The sequence below is a fragment of the Vicugna pacos genome, chromosome 16 (assembly GCF_048564905.1).
Source record: "Vicugna pacos chromosome 16, VicPac4, whole genome shotgun sequence".
NCBI lineage: Eukaryota > Metazoa > Chordata > Mammalia > Artiodactyla > Camelidae > Vicugna > Vicugna pacos.
Window position 1 is genome coordinate 61,888,230 of NC_133002.1, and position 24,272 is coordinate 61,912,501.

Below are 24,272 nucleotides of genomic sequence, written 5' to 3' on the forward strand. Positions count from 1 at the left end.
GCCACCGAGGTGCTGCCACACCTGTCTCCCCTGGACAGGAGGAAACAGAGGCTCAGCAATGGGGAGGCACCTGCCCCGGGGGGGACAGCTGACCTCTGACTAATGTGCTTGTGCTTCGCGGTCTTCTGCTCCCCCATGGGAAGCCAGGGCTGCCAGCTAATGGGGTATCTGAGAGGGCTTCCTGGAGGCAGTGTGAGCCCAACAGCCTGGTCTCTGAGCCTGTTTCTGACACCCACACACGGAGAAGAGAGGCCCGCTATGTGGGGACCAGCAGGGGCCAGGGGCCAGGAGAGCAGGGGAAACCCGCTCAGCCTGCCCCTGGAGACCCTGGAACCCTGCTGCGTCCCCCACTCCCATGGGACTGGGAGACATACCTTCCCTGGGGCCTCCACAGGTAAGGCTTCAGGGGTGCCTGCGTGTGAGTGTGTGTGTGCGCCACCACCCCACCCCCAGGTAGGCCCCCACCAGGCTCTCCCACCCAGAGCACACAGCACTCCCTAACTCGGCCCTGACGGCAGCTGCACCCTCAGGAAGCCGCAGAAGCCCCCGGGATGCGCGGTTGCCATGGCAACCCACTGTACTCAGCAGGCTCCCCGCCCGCCTCCGCCTGCACACGTGCGCGCCCCAGCGTCTCCCACTGCTGCTGGCTGGGTCCCGGGCCTGGAAGGCCGCAGGCCCCAGGCCCATGGCCCACCTGCCCCTCCGGGCCGCACAGGCTGCGGGTGGGCAGGACAACCAGCCTTCAGCCTCCCCGAGGGTGCCAGTCCCGGGGGTGGCCCTCCTGCAGGTCACCCCCACCTTTGGCCACAGAGCTGGCTCCCGGGGGGCCACCTGGCACGAAGTACTCGGCTCAGCAGCAGAGGAGGGGGCAGGTGGGGCCTGGGCGGGCCTCTCCCGCTCCCTAGTGCCCTCATCCCTGACGGGGGGTCTGTGTGGGCGGGGCGAGGACCAGACAGACCGGCAGGGCTAGAAAGGGTCTTGGACTTGAATTCCCAAATCTACAAAAGCTGTCGGTTACTGGAGTCAAAACCACAGTAGCCCCCCGCCCCTAGGAGACAGTAGCAGGTGTCGGGAGTGTCACCGAAGGAGCCATTCTGCACAGGAGGACACTGAGCCCCGTGGCAGCTCGGAGACTGCTCGCTGTCACCAGTGCGCCCGGGCCCTTCCCTCGCAGTCAGGGGACCCTGAGGGGAGGAGGGCCTGCCCCCTCCAGCATCACCTGCAGATCCCTGAGGCCTCCCTCTGGGCCACCAGCGCTCGGGGAGGCAGTTCCAGATCCCTGAGGCTGCATTTGGGCTTCACCCACTCAAGTCCTGCACCCGGGCCGCCGCCCTCTGCAGCTCCAGCTCTGGCTCCCGGAGCCCTTCTCTGTGCCCTGCCTGCAGCCTGAGGACAGACCAGGAGTGGCCGAGAACCCAGCTGTACCCACACAGCGTGGACATGCACACGCACCCCTCCCAAGGCCCTCCGACCAGCCTGCTCAGGGTACCATTGTGCCCACTTCAGAGAGGAGAAAACTGAGGCTCTGGGAAGTTACAGTCACACCCAAACGCTGACAGGGCCGGCGCATGGGAGCCTAGGCCGGGCCCACGCCTGACTCCCAGCTCCCAGCCTGAGTCCCCTCCACCACCCCTCGGAGACACCCACCGGCCAGGGAGGCCTGTGTGGGTCCACTCCAAGCCCACACTCACGGCCCACCTCTTCCCGGAGCTCGAGAGGTCGGCACCGCATTTCGTTCTTGCGACAACCTTGGCGAGAGGTGTGACTGCCCCCTCCCTCCCGCTCTCTGGTGCAAACACCAGGGAGACACCTGGGGCCTGGAAACAACCACGGCCTGTGCTGACCAGCGGAGGGAGCCAGGACCCTCCGGCCTGAGGTGGGGCCGGAGGGCCATGAGGAAGGGCAGAGCGGCCACAGGCGGGGATTTAATTCCACAGAGCAAACAAGCCACACACTGGAGCCAGCACGTGGGCAGGGGCAGGGAGAGCCTGGCCGGGGGTCCTGCTGTGGGTGAGGTGCCGGCTTGATTCTGGCTACAGAACACTGCGGTGGACAGGCAGGTACGGACATGCCAGCCCCCTTCTGTGACCATGAGGGGCTCCAGGATAGGGTCAGGGTCTGGGGGCTGCAGGGCAGGGCACCAGGCACCAGGCTTCCTCTGGGCGGCCAAGGTAGGCCTCTGGTTGTGGGGATGGAGGAGCAGCGACTGGGGGTGGCGGCTGGCTCAGAGGGGTGCATGCAGCTCCAGGGTCCAGGCTTGGGGCTGCTGGGCTTGGGACCCACCCCCACTCTGCCCCGTGGCCTCCACTAACACCTCAGTGACAGGAGGGTGCCCCCTGAGGTGCCGCCCCGCTGGCTGGTGATGCCTGGCCTGGGCCCCATTCGGGGGACCCCAGGCCTCCACAGGCATTTCTGTCCACTCAATGCCTCCAGGACCTATTCCAACAGAACTGTCCCCAGAGGTCCCATCCCTATCCCCAAAGCAGGAGGGAAAGCCAGACCGCCATGAGCACCCACAGCTGCTGCCCGTTCTGCAGAGCAACGTGGCCACAGGCGGACAGGCACCGCCTCGGAGGGCCCTGGGGAGGGGCAGCGGCTCCTGGGGCAGCTCCTGGTCGGGGGCCGCAGGCCAGGCTGCCCAGGGCCCAGCCCACCTCCGCCATGTGCAGCTCCGGGAGAGGGGGTGGAAGGGTCAGAGGTGAGGGGGAGCCCAACCCCCTACAGAGAAGCCTCCTTTGCTCTCTGGGGCCCTCGGCCGCTGTGGGACCAACTGGCCCTGCGGTCCTGCCCTCTCTGCTGCTTCCGGGATGCTCCCCACCGGAGATGGACGCCTGGCATGTCTGTTTACCCTCAGCGAGCAGGTGCTGGCACCAGTCTCTGTGGCCTTGTGCCAGTACCGGGGGCTCCTGGTGGAAAGAAGCCACCTGCCCACCCTCCCCTGGCCAGGCAGACGGTGGTCGGAGCACCAGGGCCTCCCTGGGCTGGAAGCCCACCCACCCGCCAGCTGTGGGCCCCTGAGCCTCAGCTCCCCCATCTGGAAGTGGGGACACCCCACGCTGAGCATGCAATAGAGGAACACCACCCCGAAATGTCAGCCAGGCCTGGCACACACCACAGAGGCCCCCACCCTAAGACCCTCCCCCTGCCCTCCCCCACTTCACCCAGCCCCGGGCAGGGGGCGAAGGGTGGGCTGAGAGGTGCCCCAGGCCTCCTGCCGGCTGAGCGGAGGGTGAGGGGGGCCACAGGGAAAGAGGCTGGTCCCCTAACGAGGCCACGGGGTGGCCACTCCCCACCTGCTCCATCCCTGCCGCCCCCACCCCTACCCCGCTGAGACGGCCAAAGGTAAAAAAATAACCCCCACCCAGTTGAAGTCCAGACCACAGGGACAATTTGGGGAGTGGCTGAAGGTCAACCCAAGCCCTTGGCTGTACCCCATTCAATGAGCCCCCGGCTCCTGCAAACTGCCTGCCCTCCTGCAGGCCCCACTCCCCCAGTCTGGTGCCAGAGGACTTCAAGCAGGTCACCTGACCTGGTCCAGCTGGGGTGGAGGAGGGCTCGCCACCCACGGGGCAGAGCCGGCAGGACTGCTGAGCCCTGGGCGGTTCTCTCTGAGGGTCCGTTTCACTGTCCAGGTCTGCCCTGGGGCTATGCAGACCACCCCAACTGGGTCCAGCAGTGCTACACGCAGGCGGGGGCAGGGAGTTCGTGGGGTGTGGCCCCCACTCCTTCGGCTCACGCCAGCCTCCTTTTGAACTCTGGGCTCTGCTTCCAGGGTCTGCCCACTCCTCAGGTGCCCTGTGTGCCCCATGGGAGTGAGAGGCCCCAGGCACCCCGGGCCCCCGGCACCTGCTCCCTGGAGCCGCTCTGTGAACTTCCTCCATCCGAGCTGCCCTCGCTGGGGCAGGCGGCCCCTGTCTAAGCCGCCTTAAGCAGTGGTAGGCAGCCAGAATGGCCCCATCATCCAGATGGGGGAGGGTGGCGTCTTGGGTCTCAGGGCCACCTGACCCTGCTCGGCCCCACGGGCTAGGTTCCTGTCAAGTGGCTGTGGGCGTCAGCACGCACCCCTCCACTACTGTGCAGCTCACTCCCCAAGAGGCAGCCCCTTTCCCTCGGGGCACCCACAGCCGGGGGCACCTTGCAGGCACACAGGCTGCCTATCTTCCCCCAACAAAAGGGTAGGGTAAGGAAGCTCCAGACAGGAGCCCGGGGCCCCTGGCCTGGCCCCCTCCCTGCTCTCCCCGTTGCTGCATGCCCGCTCTGTGGGCAGAACTGGGGGCAGGGGGGCAGGGAGCCAGGACACTGGGAACAGGGCGGTGACATCACAGGGAGAAGCAGGGCCTGTGGGTGGCCGAGAGCACAGGGCGAACCCTGGGCCCAAGCTCCTCGAGGGGCGGCTCCAGCCTGGGGGCCTGGGCCGGGGACCCTGGAAGGAAGCCCCACCGTGGGGGGCAGCCCACCCCCGCCCCCAGCAGGGGTCACGCTTCTGGTGTAAGAGACGCTCTTTCTGGGTGTGATTAAGGCTTCTGCTTTACTCAGATGAATTCCCACGGGAAGGGACTGCAGAGTCCAGCTCCCTCGTGCGAAGACACAAGTTGTAAAAGCTGATGTGTCCACACGAGGAAAACGCCCGCCAACGGTGATGATGAAGGCGGTGTGTGCGGGGCCAAGGTGCCTGTCCCTGCCTCCCTCCCGGGCTGCGGTGACACCGGGGGCATTTACACCCCAGCACATGCTCGCCAGCTCACCTGACACCGACCAGCCCCCATGACACCCCCAAACCGACAGCTCCAAGCCGGCAGGCGGGCGGGGGTTGGGTAGGGGGGTCAGATATCTTGCCTCAGACCACACGTCAGAATAACGTCAGCGTGACCGCCACGAGTCAAGTGGTAGCACCTGAGAGGAAAACAAGTAAGCGGGCTTCTCAACGGGGAGGGATTTTTAAGCCGAAAGCAATAGACGGAATCACGAAAGGTCAGTGGGCTTGGCCACGTTAACATGCACGTTGTGGGGGGTGCGGCTCAGCGGGAGAACACGTGTCTAGTGCGCACGAGGTCCTGGGCTCAGTCCCCAGCACCTTCGTTAGAAAATAAATACACCTAATTACCCCCCTTCTAAGAAACACAATAAAAAATGGTTTTAATACATTCAATAAAAGCCCCAAGTTAAAGGCAAACCGCAAACCAGAAACAGAAAATTTGTTGAGGACTAATGTCACCGCTCCTGAGAACACACAGTCAGCAAAAAAGATTAAAAAACCCTTCCAGGCCCCAAAACATCAACAAGCAAGGCGAAGGCAGTCGGCCCACAAACACGGAAGCAGAGCTCATCCAGCCCCCAGAAAACGCGTAGCCTCGTCCTTGATTGAAGGAACGAAAGGAGACAGGACCCGGCTTCCCCAGCACCGCGCTCTCGCAGCCCAGCCCAGCCCAGCCCCGGGGCCTGGCGCTGCAGGGGGCCAGGGCTGGGGCGCGGGCGGGCAGAGGTGGGCACGCGGGACCTGCGAGACCTGCCGGCACCTGGCCGAGCAGTTCCTGGTCTGGGAACTTCGCCTGACAGAACAGCCTGGGTGGAGGGCGCACAAACCCAGAGTGAAAACTGAGGTGGGGCACATCGCCGCCGCAGGCAGGGGCCGCCGTGCACAGGGATGCTCCAGTGGGGGGGGGGGTTCCCGAGTAGGAACCAGCATAAAGAGTCACAATAAAAGAAGGAGTCCGTAAAAACAACGGCACAGCCACTAGAGAACCCCGAGAGAGCGATTTAAGGTGTTTGAAATAAACGGGGCAACAGCGACATCATGCTTGTTGTAAGAAGAAGCAGGTGCACAAGGAGGCCTTTGAGCTCAGTGCAAACGCTTACTGTCTGGCTCTGACTCAGGTCAAGGGTTCACAGGGTCTCCCAGATACACAGAAATACATGCATTTCATGGGTTGTGACGTGCCCGTATGCCAAAACCCATCAGATCGCGCCCTTGAAACATGCACAGCTGAGTCTACTTCCATCAGACCTCAGTAGAGCTGAAAACAAGACAGAGGACACAGAACTATTTATAAATCCTGATCACAGTCACATCCAAAAAATAAACTGGAAGAAAATATCTCAAAATGTCAGCAGTGCTTGTCTTGGGTGGCAGAATTCTGGGCAGCAAGTACCTCCTGGCTGCCTCCGCCGTCCATGTTTCCTACAAGTACGTGCTGCGTCTAGAATCAAATGTGTGTGATTTTCTCTCTCACTCACACCCAGCTCCGTCACCCCTGTCTTTAAAGACCCCCACGGCTTCAGTGTACACAGAACAGAGCCCAGACCCTGCGCTGGTCGCCCCGGGCCTCTGCCCTCCACCCCACACTCAAACTGCACGAGGGGGGGGGCACCTCAAACTGCACGAGGGGGGGGGCACCGGGCCAGATGTCAGCACGGTTTCCCCAGGGAAGCGACGGGGACACAGAGATGGAAGGTGGAGGTGGCCTTGACCCGGCAAGAGAAGGGGCAGTGAGTCCAGCCATCCAGAGGTCAGTGGACCCCCTCCGAGGGCTCAAGGCCAGGACGCAGGACAGACAGCAGGCCAGGCTGCATTCTGGGTCCTGGGGTGGCCCCCACACCCTCCACTTCCTCAGCAGCCCCCTTCACTGTCCTGGGCTGGACCCCTCATCGCGGGCCCAGGCTCAGCCTGCACCCTCTTCCTGACCCCATCAGGGCCCTAGCCACACCCTGGTCCCCAGCACTTCCTATGGAGCCCCAGACCCCAGTGGCCACCCAGCCCTGGCCCTTCCCCTGGGTGAACTTGAGCATCTCAACCCAAACCCGGCGTGGAGTCTGTGACCCCCTCCAGACAAACCTGCTCCCTGGGCCCCTCCCACCCCTCCCCAGAGGGAGACCCCAGCTGCTCCCGGATTCCTCTTGCCCCTTCCCCACGTCCAGCCCCACCCAGGCCACTGACCCCCCACCCCACGCCATGGCCAGGCCCTGCCTGACCTCCTCAGGGGTCTGCAGCCTATGAGGCTCATCACACTTGGGGTCACCAGCAGGTCTGGGCGGGGCCTTGACCGGGCATCTGAGGACATCCCGGCACCAGCGCCCCCACCCCTAAAGCCCGCCCAGTGATGCAACAGGATCTCGGGCAGGAAGGAGTTGTGCAACCCGGGCGGGTGCTCTCTGGGTTACAAGGCCGAGGCCAGTGGCCAGCGTGAAAGGCGGAGGTCCAAGCGCCCAGGCCACCAGGGCCAAGGTCCGGCGCAGCCCAAGCGGCCCAGCATTTGCCCCTCATACCCCCTGGCCTCCAGCTGGAGTGAGGAGCAGGATTCTGGGGCTTCCAGGGCAGGAGGCAAGCACAGCTCCGGGGCGACCACGATCCCACCTGCCAGCCAGGAGGCAGAGCCAGCGCTGGGGGGCCTGGGCACTTCTTGGTGGAGGTCTGCCCGAGGGCCCAGGACCCACATGTGAGGAGCAGAACCCGCCAGCAGGGATGCAGCCACCCTCTGCCCGGTGGGGGGAGGGACGCAGGTTACGGCACACATGTGGCGCCTCCCAGGCAGGACCCAGGCCCACCCGTGTCCTCCTCCCCCAGATCCCTGAGCTCAGATGGACACAGAAACCAGAGACCTGACTGCTCAGACGCACTGGCCCCTAGGCCCCAGCACGCCCGCCTCCCCGAGGGGTCCGACGGCTGCGCTTCAGTGTCGAAGCCCAATTCACACGCGAACAAGCCTCTGGGAGGCACCACCCCCTCAGGTCCCCTGGGTCACGAGGGTCATGGCAGCTGCCAACACGGGAGGGTTCTTTCCCAGACCCCGGACCACAGAGCCTCAGAGGGTGGCTGGACAGTCAACGTGGCTGGTGTCAGCCGCCCACAGGGGTCAGGAGCCATGACGTCACCCAGAGTCCTAGATGGGGGCCCACGGGGCCGGGGAACGGGGGAGGGAACACATACACACGTCCCCACGTCCTCGCACACGTGCACACAGATGCTGTCACGTTTCTGCGTGGGTGCACACTGCCTCCTCCGTCCTCACCTGTGCTCGGACCCCCACGCCCAAGCTCACACTCACACACTGACACACGCACCCACAGGCTCCCAGCAATCACACACACGTCGCACCCACTCACAGGCACACACCTCTTACACCAGGAGACGTGTCCTCACACGTGCTTCCTGAAGCACGTGCTCACAGTTCGGGGGGCGGACACTTCTGGGACCAGCAATGGATACGAACACACTGGAACCTCAGCACCGTGAGTGACATCCCTTCTGCCAGCCTGTGACACAGCTGGCCCAGCTGATCACCACCACCACCAGAGGCCGCTCCACTCTTTCCCAGACGCCCTGGGACCCACCCCAAGGCCAGTCCTCGGGCAAGGTGGGCACCCAGGATGCCCTCGACCCGCCCCCCCAAATGACCAAGAAGCCCACAGCAGGGGCAGCTCAGCGGGGTCTGGGTGAGAACTGGGCACACGGGCACCAGGGCCCCGCCTCTCTGTTCCTGGGGCTGTTCCCACCGAGATGTCCCCCAGCACAAACATCCTCCCATGTGGCCCCCACCCTCCATTTGCTGGTCCCTCCACCATGTGCACATCCTTCGGCTCCCAACCTCCCCAAGGGCCTGAGGGGTGGCCCCTCAGGAGGCCAGGGCCTGCCCATCTTGTTCACCTGGGGACCCTGCCCTGACACCTGCGGAGCACGGGGCTGTCCCGAGGATCCTGAATGAGTCCCTCTCCCAAGCATAGGGGGGTGGGGGTGCGGCAGGGGAGCAGCTGGGCAGAGGCTGGAGGCGGCCAGGCTCGGACTCACCCAGGAGGAAACCTACAGGTGGCCAGCCAGACCCAGGGAGCCCCGCAGGAAGGCACCGCGCCGCAGTCAGCTCAGACAGGACTGGCGGGGCCGCCCGTCGAAGGAGGAAGAACAGAACAGAGTCCGGCGCGCTGGCCGCGCTCCAGCACCAGCTGCTAGGGGACAGGCCGGCAGCCCGAGCCCAGGGCCTCCCGCCGTCCTGGCCTCCAGCGCTCTGCCTGGACCCCGCTGGGGGCAGAGATGGCGGTGAGGCGGGCCGGGGGAGCTGGGCCGCAGGGGCAGCTTCAGGCGTGCACAGGACTGCGGGGGGCCGGGCAGAAGGAGCCCCGACCCTGCCCCCGCCGCCCTGAGCAGGCCCCACCCAGAAGCCGCCCCCAGGGCTGAGTGGCCCCCAGAGGCAGCGGGACCACTCCTTTGAGTCACTCATCCCCAGGGGCCAGAACGTGCGTCCGGGGGTGCCTGCCTCACACCAGCAGGGCTCCAGGCAGCTTCCTGGGATTAACAGGACGGCCTTCACCCACGTGCGCTGGTAAACGTTAACATCACCTCTCCGGACCAAAGAGAAGGAAGGAGCGGTTTCTACGCGTAGCCTCTGCCGGCTCCTGTGGTGCAAATCCTGTCACAGAAGCCCGTCTCCGCCACCAGCCCGACACCACCGAGCACGGACCGGGAAAGACGCGCGCCCGCGGCACCCGCGAGCCCCGCGCCCCGGGCCCCGGTCCGGCGAGCCGGCTGAGACGGGCACACCCGGCCCGACGCGCGCCCCCGACCGAGGCTCGGTCCCCGGATGTGTAAGTAGCACCCACAGCTGGGCAGGCCTGGCTCACGGGGCCACCCCAGAAGATGACTCCAAAGAGCCAACAAGCCCCGGGAGGGCGAGTCCGGCTGCCCGCGGAGCTCCCAGAACAGCCGCAGGGACACGGCCGCGACACCCAGAGCTGGGCGGGGGCTTGTGGGGCAGCCCAGCCCGCGGCCTCCACGAAAGCTGCCCTGAGACCCGGGCCCGCTGCCCACAGCCCGTCCAGTGACTCGGGGGCAACGTCCACACAGACGCGGCTGGAGACAGGAAGTAGCTGAGGAGCTGCCGGTGGGGCTGGGGGGCTGGCCAAAGTCCTCCAGAGCTGCCGGTGGGGGTGGCTGCACGCTTCCGTATATACAGCGAACATCACCAGGTGGACGGGCGAGTTGTACAGTACGTGAATTTCAACTCAACAAAGCTGTCAGGGACGGAGGGAGAGGCCGCGGCAGAGTGCCCAGCGCCGGCAGGAGGCCGTGCCCGTCCACGGTGGTGCCGAGGAGCCGCCGGGCCAGGCCACAGGGTGGCACGCGGTCCTCAGGGAGCGACCTCAGGCCTGAGGCCCAGTGGGACCAGTCAGGTGTTCCCACATACGTCCTAGGGGTGGGCGGTGGTGCGTCCCGGAAACCGGGGGTTCCTCCTTCCGAGGGGCGTGAGGACACCTGGGTGGGCCCCACAGCAGGTGGAGAGGACCACCTACCCGGGAGCCAGCCCGTCACACAGTCACAGCATCCCTCTACAAGTGACGCCTCCCAGCGGGGCCGGAGGCTGGACAGGCAGCCCCGAGTAGGACCAGCTGCAGAACGTGCGGGGCTCAGGGCGAAGTGGGACCAGGAGGCCCCTGTCCAACGTCATTAAGCATTTGAAGACAGCGGGACCAGAGAGTAGACCACCCCCATCCCAGTGAGGGCTCCTCATGACACCAGCCAGCGTCCTTAGCACCACCTCCCACCCACCGCCCAGGCTGGCCTCAGCGCAGGGGTGACAGCAGAGTTGGGGGCTGGGACTCAGGCCCCCCTGCTGCTGACCTGGCTCACGTCAACAGGCAGGCTGTGTCCCTGGACACCCCGAGGCCAGCTGGCGAGGGCTGCCTGGTGCCGTGCACCCAGCCCTTCCTTGGCAGGACAAGACAACACCAGCACACCCTCACCAGGGTTGAGCAAGGCCAGGCCCAGCCACATCCCACCCTGAGAGGTGACCTGAGGGGCCCCGCCCCACCCTCCTGGCCAGCATCCTGCTACCTCACCTCACCTGTGACAGGTGACCCTCAGGTGGCCCAGAACTTCCACTGCACTGGCCCTGCCCACTCCTGTCATGCCACTTCCTCCGGTAGACCCAGAGCAGGGGCCGGGGCCCTGCGAGGACTGGCCCCCATCCTCCCACCCCCGGCCCCCAGGCTGGACTGGGAGAGCCCGCGTCCTCCCCGAAGCCCCCACCTACCCAGCTCTGGGTGCTGCTCCCGCATGGCTGCGACTGCCGCTCTAACCCCAGAGTCGTCCTGAGCAGAAGAACTTCCCTGACCCTGGGGCACCCCGGCCCCTGCCCCCCGCCCACCCTGGTAGAGGAAGGCAGGGCTCAGCGTGGACACTGCCTACCGCAACGGTCGGGCCAGGCCGCCTGGGAGCTGGCTCCAGCCCGGCGTCCTCCGCCCTCGTTTCCTCCGCCGCTTCCTTTGCCGGGGGCGGGGAGGCCACAGGCTGCCCGTCCTGCTGCTGCTGGTTCCTCCCGAGAGGCAGCTGGAGGCCAGGGAGCGAGGCCCCAGGTGCCCGGACGAGGGCGCTGCCTGGGGCCGCAGCTGCCGTCCCAGCACACCGCGGTCCAGCAAGCTCGTGTGTTCTGAGTCGCCTGCACACGTGTTACGGTGCTTTTTGCCAGACACCTCCAGGTGGGTAGGGCTGCCCCAGTTTACACAGAGGAGATGGAGGCAGGCGTGAAGGCAGAGGCCGGCTCGGCCCCAGCCCAGATCCCACGGGCTGACAGCTGCCCTGCAGAAGTGTCCAGAGCTGCTGTTACGATGCACGTGTAGTGTCCGACGTCCTGAGGCTGGACGTTCCACATCAGGGCCACGCGCCCTCCAGGGGCTACAGGGCACGACCCTTCCTGCCTCTTTCAGCTTCTGGAGGCCCCGGGCATCCTTGGCTCAAGACCGCATCACCCCAGCTCTGCCCTCAACATCATGGGGAACTGGATGCCCCCCCGAATCTCTCTCTGCTCTCTCATAAGGACCCCAGATGTGGATTTAGGCCACCAGGATACAGGATGACTTCATCTTAACTTACCACAGCTCCAAGTACCGTATTTCCAAACAGGCTCCTGTCCTGAGGTTCTGGGTGGGCATGAATCTGGGGGAACGCTAGTCCACCCAGGAGCCCCTCGAGCTAGGGAAGGTGGGGCACGGGGAGGAATACGTTTCCCTGGACGGAGACTGCTCAGGGGCAGTGACTGCAGGTGGAGGGGCCAGGTACGGCCCACCCTCAGGAAAAGGTGACCAGGTGACAGCCACCAGGAGAGACGGCTCCAGGCTCCCCAAGCCTCAGGCCACCGTGACTCTGTGACTCATTCCACCAACTAAAGTGAGAGGCAGTGGGGGTGGCTGAGGGCCAAGGGTGAGGCAGGGGATCCGGCTTCCCCCTAGCCACGACCCTGACCTCCACCCAGGAGGCCACAGTGGCCACGGCCCAGCCCAGGCTGTGTGTGTATCACGTTTACACACAGGTCAGAGCATCTGTGAGCATGTGTGCGTTCGTGTGTGTTCACGGGTGTGAGTGCATGTGTGAGCTGCACAGGGCTGTGTGGGTGCAGGGGTGCGTGGGGGAGAAACAGCCCCTTTGAGAGAAGGGCACAGCCTGGTTTCCTGGAGAATGTGCCAGAATGCAGAGAAATTGCCCTGGGGAGGGGGGGCTGTGACCTACCCCTGGTCCTGAGCCGGCCCGCCCCCCACAGACCCACCCCCAGGCAAACCTTCCACCCTGGGGCGAGGTACGGGCAGAAGAGGTGACCCTGGTCAAACAGCAGGCCCTTGCTGCCCCCCTCCAGGCCTGAGCCGGTCTGGGAAAGGCCGTCTGGGGGCCCAGGTAGCATCTGCCTTCAACCAGGGCCCGTGGGCAGCAGGCGGCCAGCAGTGGGTCACCGAGTTCCAGCCGCACTGCCAGCACGTGTCCATCAGCGTGGGAGCGGGACCCCCAGGGCCGCACAAGCCCATTCTCGGGTGCCTGCTCAGCCCTCAAGTCCCCAGGTGCACCTGTCCCCCGGCAGCTCAGCCCCTGCCCAGCCGGAGCCCCTTCCCTCTGCCCTGTCCCCGGGCATGCTCACCCCGGAACCAGGGCCACGCACACTGGGGCCAGGCACAGGGTGAGGACATGGGCAGGGGGCAGTGTGACCGAGAGGCTAGGGGCTGGGGGGGCTGCCTTGTCTTCTGTGAACTTCCCCAAACTCCAGGTCGGGCCGACTGGCCCGCAGTGACCCTTGCCCCAGGGTCAGGCTTGACTGGCACCACCTAGGGACTAGCCCTGACTCAGTGTGCCACACCACCGACCCCAGCCATCTGCACAGGACCCTCAGCGGAGGGCACCACAGTCATTCCCACCTACAGATTAAGAAACTGAGGCACGGAGGTGGCCGCAGCTTTGGGGAAGGGCTTGTCCACTACCTACCCCAGGGGGTCCCCAGGCAAGCCCCGGATTCGCTGGGCTCCTGCCCAGAAACCACGGAGCTCGAATTGAGGTGCACCTGCCAGGCACTTGCTGCGGTCCTGGGCTGCACACGGTCGGCCTGAGGCTGGCAGGGTGAGGAACAAGGCGGTCCCCTGCCTCCGAGCGCTGCAGCTGCCCCCTCGAGGCCACACGCCCTCCCCCAGCCGCTGCTCCTGACTCCCATGGGGCACCCTCATCACCCCTCCATTCCTGGCTTCCAGGCACCACCCACCTGGTCTCCCCAGAGTGAGGTTCCACCTATGCAAGGCTAAGTGGCAGAGAGGTTGAGTGACTGGCCCAAGGCTACACAGCACCGAGGTGACAGGGCTGTGACTGCCCAGAAATCCCCCAGGGTCACACACATCCTGGACCCCAGAGGAGGCAGCCCTTCCAGACTCCCACCTGCGCCGGCCCATCGCCCCAGGAGCACACACTCGGGCCTGGCCCCCTCGAGCCGCCTGCCCTGCCCATGTTGGAGAGGTGGCCTAGGCAGGCGCTGGGTTAAAATGAGGCTCCCAGCCCCCTCAAGCGGGTGCCCATGGCCTCGGCCTCAACCTCAGCCCTCGTCACTCTCTCTGCAACAGCCACCACTGTCACCACCTCTATGGGAAATGCCACAGAGCCCATGATGGACGCAGAGCTCTCAGTGGGCAGCAGAACTGGCCTGGTGACATTGTGAGGACTCCCTTCCTGGGCCCGAGTCACTATGTCCACCCCTGAGTGTTGAGTGACCACAGAAACAAGCTCCAAGAGAGCCATGCACATGAGTGTCCCCCGCCCTCTGAGTTTGGTGGACTTCAAGCAAAGTAGCCCCCTAGACAGGAGCCAACCTCAAAAAGAACCATCTCGCTCTGCTTTGGAGGAAAGCCATCTGCCACTGTGGCCTTGTCTGAATGCACCACCCCCCTCCAAAATAGCAGTCTGTGTTCACTGAGTGCCAAGTTTTCACCAGGCCCTTCACCCCTAACAGAGCCCGGGGGGCTGGGTAGGTGTCACTACCCCATTTTACCAATGAGAAAACTGAGGCTCAGGGAGGCAACGTTGGGCAGGGGGACTCCAGGCAGTGGGAGCCAGGCTCTGAACACTGGGCATTTAGCGGGAGGGTAGGAGACCCCACCTCTCTTCCACCCCAGTGCCCACGTGGGGGCCAACAGGAGGCCTGCGCCGAGCCCACAACCCATCACCACCATCTAGGGCGGCCCGCCCCAAGGGGCACCGCTCTCCCCTTCACTCCACCTGCAAAGAGGAGACCCCCTTGCCTCCTGCCAGCTTTTTCCCTTGTAAGTCCTCAAACTGACACATTATAATTACACTGATCACAGCTGTTTAGACAAATATTTGAAGAGGAGCAAAGCTCTGTTCGAAAATGGGGGAAGGGTCTCCTGCCGGTGTGTGTCGGGGGAGGGTAACTGAACGCACACAGGTAAGTCCAGGCCCCACGGAGAGCACAGAGGCAGGGCGTGGGGGAGGGCGGGCCCCATCCCTGGGTCAGTCCTGGCTCATACAACCCGCCTCCGCCAACGGTTCCAAGGTCGGACCCTCGCCTGCCAGCAGCCACCCCACCTGGCACACCCGCCTGGAGCCACCTGAACACCTAAAGGTTGTCTGGGCCTGGGACTGCTCTGCAGGGCCACCTCCACCCCCACTTCCAGCCCTACCCTCAGAGCCCAGCCAGGGCTGTCACTGCCAGATTCTGGGCCATCCACGGGTGACACCGTGTTGTCCAAGCCCTGAGAGTCGCCTTGGGAAGTCATTTCTGAGCGAGTGACACCCACACCCTACGCCCAGCAGACGAACTTGCTGTCAGCTCCCCGGCCAGGAGCAAATGCATTCAGATAGGGCCATGCCCTGGGGACCCTGTGCATCACTGCACGAACTGGGCCCTGCTTCAGGGACGGGGACCCAGCAGGGCCCGTCACGTGCTCACCCAGCTTTGTTTTGGCTGGAGCAGCCTGTGCCAGAGCCCCAGTGACATGTGGGTGGGCCCCTGGGCCCCTGGGCCCCTGGGCCATGGCTCCAGGGCAGGGGTTTCTCTCTCACTTGAGCCAAGGGGGCGGGGGGCGGGCAGGACTGGTGAAGGCACAGGGGAGAAAGCCCAGCACCACAGATGCCAGCTGCTGCCAGGAGGGCAGGCAGCCCCAGTAAGCAGGCTGCCAGGGCCACCAGCCTGGCGGAACAAGGGGCCAGGCCGCAGGTCCCCTACCACTAGCTTGACAGCACCACCTCGGCCTCCCTCTCTGTCCCGAGGGCCTGGGCATCCATGAAGGCCCGTCTCTGCTGCGCCGCTGTCCAGTGGGCTCTGTCCTGTGGGCTGACCACCACTCCCACCTCCCCATGCAGTTGGCTGGGTAGCCTGGCAGGGCTCCCCAGAGCCTGCTCCCAGCCTGGGAGGAGCCTCCCGCGCTAAGACCGCAGGCCGGCAAGGGGCCATGGCAGCCTGGGCCTGGGGGGCCACACTCCCACACCTCCTAGGGCCCTTAGTCCTGGCTACCTCCTCCCCGGGACACTGGGGCCAATGCGGGCCCTCCTGCCCCAGTTACCTGAGCTGGAAGCTTCCACGGACACAGGGCAGTGCCCCCACTGCCCACCCGCGCTGCTGGAGGCCTCAGCTGTGCAGGTCCCAGCCCCAAGGCCTGCCCACCGCCACAGATCCGGGCCTCTAGGGGGTCCTGTCCAGAAAGCTGTTCCTTTTGCGGCTCCGCTCAGAGTGGGGAAAGGGTTAATTTCCATGCAAAACAGAAAACCGGCGGCTCAGGAAGCATCATGTCCGCAGTCTGCAGGTTAGGGGCAGCCGCAGCGGGCAGAGGGCTGGCAAGGGGTGCGGCCAGCGGACTCACCAGGGTCGAAGTGCGAGCTGAAGGCGAAGCTGGGGTTGAAGAAGGACGACGACATGGCCAGGGCCAGCACCGCGGCTGGGCATCCCCCGGCGGGCGCTGCGCTCAGGACGCCCGCGGCCCCGGTCCGCGCCGCGCCATCACCCGAACGGCCGCCCCGCCGCAGGTGCGAGCGCGCCTTGGCCGCCGGGTCCCGCCGAGCGCCCACAGCCGCAGCCGCGGGGCCGGCGGGGTGCGGGTGCGGGCGGCGGCGACAGGCGAGGCGCCTCCCCCAGCCGGCCGCGGCGCCGCGGGGCTCCCGGGCTGGTGCAGTCCGAAAACACCGGCGGGAGCGCGCACGGGGGGGGGGCTCCCTACCCGGCTGGGGGGGGCACGGAGCCGCGCGGAGGGGGAAACAGAAGGCTGGGGGGACACGGAGTCGTGGGGCACGGAGGCACGGGGGGGACACAGAGACGAAGGATGGGAGACCGGGAGACGCGGGGGTGGCACGGAGACCGGGGGGGGGGCGCTGGGAGGTGGAAGGTGCACGCAGAGAGACGGAGACACGGGGAGGGGGACACTGAGGCGCGGGTGGGGGCACAGAGACGCAAGATGGGAGACCCGGAGGCTCTGGGTCACGCAGGGTGGGGGAGGGGTGCTAGGAGGCGAAAGGTGCACAGACTGGGTAGGGGGACGGAGACTCCGGGAGGGGGCACCTGGAGGCGCGGGGGTCGGCAGGGAGGCCGGGGGGACGGGGAGCGGGAAGGCGCGGGGCACGGCGGCGCGCGCGGGGGTGGGCACGATGGCACGCAGAAGCAATGCGAAAGCGCGTGCGGGGTGGCCGGGAGGCGCGGGTCCCTGCGCGCGGGGGTCGGGGCCCCGCAAGCCGCCCGTACACGCCAGTTTCGGAGGCAGCTCCGGCCCCGCGCCCTTTGGGCGGCGCCAGCGCCGGCGGGGCGGGGGGGCTATTTTTGCACAAACCGCCCGCCCGCGCCTGTGCCACGCTGCGACAACCGTAGAGGAGCGGCCGCCCCCGCCTGGGAGAGAACAGCGCCCGGCGTTTAGGGCTGGCGCGGCGGCGCCGGGCACCGAGGGACTATCCCCTTCCTGCCCGCCGCGCGCCCTGCCGCGCCATCTTGCACGGATGCGGCGGCTGCAAGAGGGCAGGGGGGGCTGGACACCGGCCCCTCCCCACCTCCCAGGGGCGGGAGAGAGAGTTCGAGAGTAGCTGAGATTTGAGTTTTACATAACGTGGGTCACTCACTTTCTCACCCGTCCATTCATTCTCTGGCCAGATGAGCAAAGCGGCTTGGCCGAGCCCGCTGGAGGGCAGGGGGTTGTGGGGCAGAAGAAGGGGCCCGAAAGGCCTTGCGGAGCGCAGGGCTCCACGGCGAGGGGTGGGCAGGGGCAGAGGAAGGACGGCGAGGGCAGGCCCCTCGGGGGAGGGTGGCCGCTTTGTAGACAGTCCCTCCACGGGCAAAGGAAGGGGCCTCCCCCGTTCCTCTCATACCTCCGGGGTCCCCTGCTGTGGCAGCCCCAGTGGCCTTAGGCCTGTGGACGAGGATAGGACCTCGAGACCCTTCTCTCTGGCCCTGATTGTGTGGACACTACTCCCAGCAGCATTGCTCCACGGGCCGCCGTGCGGGGGCGGAGCCAGCCACAGGGGGCGTGGCCAGCGGAGGGTGCAGCCGGTAGAAGGGGCTCCGACCCCACGGGGCGGAGGGGCAGCGGCCACCCGTGGAAAGGATGGCTGAGAGCTGAAACACAGGAGCGCGCCAGTGTGGGGGGCTGGGTCCGTAGAGGGGTGTCTCCCCTTCCCACCTAGGAGGGGAGCTCAAAACTGCCCACCCCCATGTGGCGCGCCCGCCTCTGTTCCCCAGGAAGGTGCCCAGACACCCGGACCTCCTCGCAGCAGGGTGGGTAGGGGGGCTCCCTGGGGACAAGCAGGCGAAATGGCCAGTGGCCCTAAGTTGTCTCTGTTCAGACTGCACTGCCATGGCCAGCCTCAGTGACCAGGGGGAGAAGGCCCCCTGTGAAGACCTCTGTGACACGGGTTTGCCTGTGAACACACACACGTGCACAGGCTGGCACACTGGCACACAGAAGGGCCTGTCCCCAACATCTCGCCCCCCAGCTCTGAGAAAGGACGGAAAGCCCCCACTGTGAGCCGTGGCTCTCCCCGCCTTGCTCCTCCAGTGCTCGGGCCAGGGCATGCAGGAGTGAGGGTGGGAGGGGCGGCCCTGCCAATCTGAGGGTGACCGGTGGCCAGCCTGCCCCAGGGTTTCTATAGGGCTGGCTTCTGCCAACCCCACAGTGGCAAGAGGTCCCTGAAGATGTGTCCTCCCAGCCTGGGGGGAGGCAAGATGGCCCCGAGCCCTCCACAGCCTGGGCAGGGGCCAGGCCTGAGGGGGGTGGGCAGGGGCTGGGGTGTCCCGCATCCAAAGCAGGGTGGGGCCAGGGTGGGGGCCAACCAGGGCTTGCGAGGTAAGGGAGGCTCTATGGGTCACCAGAAACTCAGTGATGATGTCCACCAGCAGATGAATGGACACACAAAAGCTGACAGACCAAACAGTGGCATATCAGGAGCAATGAAAAGGGCTCGCTGCAGACGGGCGCTGCAGAGAGGTGAACCTCGGACGCGCTGCTCAGGGAGGGAAGCAAGAGGACTGACACCGCAGGAGTCCGCTTACCTGAAAGGCCTGGACTGCGCAAACCCGCGGAGACAGGAAGCCAGGCCAGGGGGGCCGGGGGACGAGGCCTCTTCTGGGGGTGATAAAAATGTCCTGGGATTGTGTCGAGGTGATAGTTGCACGGCCCTGTGACTACGCTTGAAAACACAGATGTGTACACTCTGAAACAGCGAACTTCACAGCACGTGAATCATATCTCAGTAAAGCTGTCAGAAACTCGGTGATCAAGGGCGGGAAGGTTTTAGTGCAATATCTTAGAGAATCCGCGAGGAGCTCCTTACCCCAACCTTGAACCAAGGCCGGAGCGGAGCCGCACTGGGCGCTCTGCAGCCTAAGGCCTGGAAGCCCAGGAACTCTCACCTGTCGGCCTGACGCCCGTCCAGTCCACAGCCCAGGGAGTGCCTGGTCACGTCGGCAAACACTCTGGTTCCCAGCATGTTCCCATCCAGGTACTGAGATTAGGACACGGATGTATCTTGTGTGTGTAAAGGACACAAGGACAGGGTCGGGGGGACGACCGGCCAGCACCTCTTGAGTCCCTCCTGTAATAACCCCCATCAGCATTGCTGCATGAAAGGCCACCCCACATTCCGTCCCCAAACCCATATGCTGGGCGGCATAGTGCAGGGCCCCAGCGCCACCCCTGCCTGACAGAATCTCACCCCCAGGGGCTCCCCCCACCCAGCCCTCCTGCTGCACCGGGATGTGGCCCCGCCTGCGGGCAGGGGAGGAGGACGTGGGAAGGTATGCCACTGCCAACGGGAAAGGCCGTCCCCCAACCTCAGAAGAACTTCTCCCCAACAAGCCTGCCCACCACAGCTGTGCTCTGCCCAGTCGGGCTGAGAGGGGCTCTGGCATTTGCCAAAGAGGCCTTGGAAGGCAGGTGCATCCACCAAGGTGCTGGCTTCCCCAGGAAGGAGAAGATGCTGCCTGGTGTTCTGAGCCAGCCAGGGGGAGACCCCATGATCCGGGAGGAGACTGTGGCTTAAAAGAGCTTTGTCTTTATATAAAAACAGCTCCCTGGAGAGGAAGAACTAATTCCCTTTCCGTGTCTAGACTCACGTCACGGGGCAGGGCTGTGCTGCGGGGGTCTCCCCAGGGGTTCCCAGGCTGCAGCAGGAGGGGCCGAGAGCAGGCCAGCTCTGCTCCCCTGAAGTTGTTCCAGGCAGGCAGGGTGAGGGAGGGAGTCAGTGCCGAGAGACCAGAGGGGGCAGTGCCTGCCATGCCTGGGCATCGGGAATGACGGTGTCGCTGGAGCTGTGGAGCTGGTCCCTGTGACCCCTCCAGGCCAGCTCAGGCCAAAGATCGTCCGTAAGCTGGGGCCGGGGCTCCAGAAGAGAAGGGGCTGCCGGGGGGGACTGGCCATCTGGCAGCTCCGGCAGGTGCTGGTCCAGTAGCCCGTCCACCCACTCCCCACCCCACTTCTCACAGCCCGAGCAGGGGTGGGCATGGACCCGCCCTCCTGGAAGAGGCCAGCAGTGCCTCCCTTCCTCACAGGGGCCAGGCGGTGGGCTGGGGGTGCTCAGATAACAGAAGATAAACCATTTTAATGCAGACAATTCTGGGGCATTCGGTGCATTCACCGTGTTGTGCAACCACCACCTCTATCTGGTTCCAGAATATTGTCATGACTCCAGAATAAAACCCCGCACTCCTTAAACAGTAGCCCCATTCCCCTCTCCCCTGGCCCCCCGCAACCCCCAACCTGCTCCCTGTCCCTGTGGAGCCGCCTCGTCTGCACAAACGGCATCGCGGACGCTGCGGCCCTTTGTGACTGGCCTTCTTCCCTCCGCGTGGGGCTGCCGGGGCTCATCCGTGCTGTGGCGAGTGTCGGGGCCTCCTTCCGGGAAACGGTCCACCGGACGGACAGACGCGTTGAGCGATGTCAGCGCTGCCTGCGGGGGACCAGACCGCAGTGTAGGGTGGGTGTGCAGGGGGGTGTGAGGGCACCCAGGCTTGGCTGGGAAGCTTTCGGGTAACCGTTCTGAGAACGTGGCGGGACCGTGGAGTCATCCATCGTTTGTCCCCATCCTCCCACCCGGTCTCGTACCGCACCTCTGAGGACAAGTGCTGGGACCCACTCCAGGCCGAACCCGGAGATGCTTTGCATCATAGCCTTGCAGAGTCTTGGCGGACGCGCTATAAACTCTCAGGAGAAGAAGGTGGATCTTGGAGCCACGTGAGCACCATGTAAGTTGACGGGGCAGAAACCCCACAGGGGACAGCTGGTGATGGGGGTCGGGAAGAGGCCATGCAGACGTCTGCACCACCCGGGGCACCGTGCTGTGAGATACTGAGGCCAAGACAGCAAACAGATAGTGAGGCGTCCCCCTCCAGGTAGGCCACGGCCAGGAGGGACTCTTGGTGATGTGTCCCGGTCTGGTCCCCTCTTCTCCCCCTGGGGTCATACAGCCCTGCTCCCTGGGCCCCCAGGGACCACCCTGCGCAACAGAGACCTCTCTCTCCTCTCTTCGCCTTGATGGCCAGCTCCGGCGTGGCTCTCCGGACCCCCGCAGTGACTCAGGGACAAAAGACTGGCTGCTTACTGGAGGAGACCCAATCGTCCCGCACATGCAGGCCAGCCTGCACCCCTGGACTGTGTCCTGGGCCGCCACCCCGTCACCCCCCTGACGCCAGTAGGCAGGGTAGAACCTCATGGGAAAGCCAGAAAGTCCACTCGCTCGCTGGTACCATCGCTCTCCTCCTCCACCCCCGGGCTCGGGGCGGCCGGGCGCCACTGATGGTCAGTCTGCCCAGCCTGGTGCAGACACGCCAAGTGCCAGAGAGCCCCTGGGGGCAGCTGGTGCCAGGCTGGAGTGTGGGGGAGGCAGGGGAACTGCTGCAGCCCCAAGCTGTAAACAGACCGGGAAGCCATAGGCATAAAAGTGGGGGACCCCACAGCCCCTGAGCACCCCCAGCTGAGCTGCCTCCCAGAACCCTCGTGGGAAGCCAGGCGGAGGTGAGCTGCGCAGGAGAGAGGGGGTGTGGGCGCCCAGCTGGGCCGGAGCTGCCCAAGCTGCTTGGTGAGAGATGGGGCCTTGTCTTCCACAGGACAAGGGGCGGCCCTGGGTGCTGGGTGTACCCCCGGGAGGCCTAGGGGAGGGGCAGCCCGACACAGCTGGGTCTGCAGGGATGAGCACGTGTGCCTGTGGCGGGGGCCTCTGAGAGCATGGCGGGGAGCCGGGCATCAGCAGGGGAGGCTGAGACCCACTCACTGACCGCAGGGCGCCTGGTGCTGGCGGGGAACAGGGTGGAAGGGCCTGGCACGACAGAGGGTCCAAGGCCCCCAGACCCAGCGACTCAGATGGGCGTGCTGAGCCAGCTCTGGGCCCCCGTGCCCAGCCCCGATCCCGATGGGCCACTACTGCCTCCATCACCCCTTCGCACCTCCCTCCAGCCGACGAAGCCTTTTCCTCACTCAGCGCCTGAATTTGGTGATTTACTCTGGGAGCCTAAATGCAGACAGCAGCCCCCAGCAGGGCCACATGGGTGGTCCAGGGTGGTCTGGGGTCAGGGGAGGCCCCTGCCAGCCTTGGAAGGGGCGTCTGGGACACAGCAGTACTGAGGATGTGTGGGTGTCTGTGGGGGTCTCAGCTCGGCCTTAGAGTTCTGGCCGGCTTTGGTTGTGGAGGGCACTGAAGTTGAAGGGGAAGGCGGGGGCTCTCTTCTAGGAGGGGAGACGAAGACACAGGGCATTTTCAGGCACTGGGAGCACCTCAGGAGGCCGGGCAGGGGGCCTCAGGGTCAGCTCTGTGTGGTGCCCCACAGCCCCCTCCCACCCCGGGCTCGGCACACCAGGTGTGGTGCCATTCCTGGCCCTGGGTCAGGCACTATAAACACGCCAGCTGCAGCCTGAGGCCCAGGCCCTGCCTCACTGCTATCTCCAGCTCTGATCGCACTCCCCAGCCTTCGTGCCGGGGCTGTGGGGGTGCCCCAGAGAGCAGTGCGGTGGGAGGGGGTGACGAACAGCCCAGCCCAGGCACCCACAGCGCCATGCTGTCAGGGTGTCAACCGCAGGCTTGGCCAGACCTGGCCTGGGATTTGGCCCAGTCCCTCCTCCACAAAGCGGGTGACTTGGCCCCTGGCAGGGCCCCAGTGGCAGACAGGGCCTCCCTTCTCTCCAGGGTAGACCCTGAGATTCCAGAGTGGGAGAGGAGACTCAGGGTCTCAGCTCAAGATGCAAGGTGGTGGGGCCTGTCCTGTGGGCCTTCATGGCCTGGACCTGCCTCTGATCCCAGCTGACCACCCCCACCCCACCGCCCGTGCTGGCTGTGGGAACTGGCCATCACGGGGGACACGTGGAGGCCCTAGCTCGAGGCCCAACACCGGGTCCAGCACCCTTTCCCACCATCTCCTTCCCTCATGGCTCCTTGTACCACCCTGCGAAGGGACAGGGCAGGCAGGGGTCTCCCCACTTCACAGATGAGGAGCCCGAGGCCTGGAGCAGCTTGGGGGCATGCCCGGGGTCCGGAAGCAAGACGCAGCCCTGCTCCTGCTGCAGGGTTGAGCTGCAATCTTTGACCCGTGACTTCTCTATTAGGAGGAAGGTAGACCCCTCCGGCCACTGCCTGGCCAGCTTGCAACCCGCAGGCCACTGGGAGGCCTTTCCTGGCGGCGGTGGTAGCAGGTTCCAGAAGGCTCCACTGCCCCATGAACTCTGGAGAGGGCCGAGGGGCCTCTGAAATAGCTGCTGTGCCACGAGCCCCAGGACCCAACCCCCCGGGGACGGCAACCGGAGAGCTCAGCAGGTCACAAGGCGCTGGCGTCGGGGCACAGGACAGCCTGGGCCCAGACCCCACCTGCTTGGCTGGAATCCCGCCTGCCTCAGTGGCTCCTGCCTGACTCTCCAGGAGGTGGGGACAGTGACAGAGGCACTTCCTCAGGGGCTGTGGGCAGATGCGTGGCAGGCTGCCCTCTCGAGCGCCTGGGAAGGTGAGGTGGTCATCCCGCTCCAAGCGTGCTGGGGCCTTGCTCAGTCCAGGGCCAGGTCGAAATTGGCCTGCACCCACCACGCTTCGCCACTGGCAGTTAGTGTCCAGCCAGGATGACCAGGGCCCGGCGGCCCGGGGTCCAGGAGAGAGAGGTCAAGGCCTTGGGCCCTGAGTCCCCATAGGAGGAGGTGGTGCTTCAGATAACCCGGAAGGCTTCCTGGAGGAGGAGGCTTTGAGATGGGCCTTGAAGGACAGAGAAAATTACCCAGCAGTGTTGAGGGATCAGACAGCGCCACTATTTCCACCTCTTCTGAGCAGAGTGAAGGACTTTGTGCATCACTTATCGGCTCAGAGCCTCAGTGTCGTCTTCTGTGAGGTGGGGAACACCTCAAGGTGGCCAGCCAGCAAGAGGCGGGGCTCAGACACACCTGCCTCAGGGCCTGGGCACAGGACCTCTGCGAGGCCTGGGCTCCAGAGTAGAGGGACAGCTGACTCCCCCAGCCGCCCTCTGCAGCCGGGGGGCTGGTCTGGTGCCAGGGTCCCCATTCGAGGGGCAAGAGCTGGTGAC

General features: G+C 65.5%; 1 protein-coding gene across 4 annotated transcripts in view; it reads right to left on the reverse strand.

Moving 5' to 3' along the window:
* Positions 1 to 17,668, reverse strand: part of AATK (apoptosis associated tyrosine kinase) — a 34,757-nt gene extending 17,089 nt beyond the window's left edge. For 3 of the 4 annotated variants that reach the window (XM_072939806.1, XM_072939804.1, XM_072939803.1), the window contains exon 1: positions 16,108 to 16,335. In XM_072939806.1, the coding sequence (XP_072795907.1) occupies positions 16,108 to 16,162 (55 nt within the window). In that variant the 5' untranslated portion in view covers positions 16,163 to 16,335. Of the gene's footprint in view, positions 1 to 16,107; positions 16,336 to 17,593 lie in introns of those variants that run through there. The other variant, XM_072939807.1, reaches the window with a different exon arrangement.
* Positions 17,669 to 24,272: the final 6,604 nt, after the last annotated feature.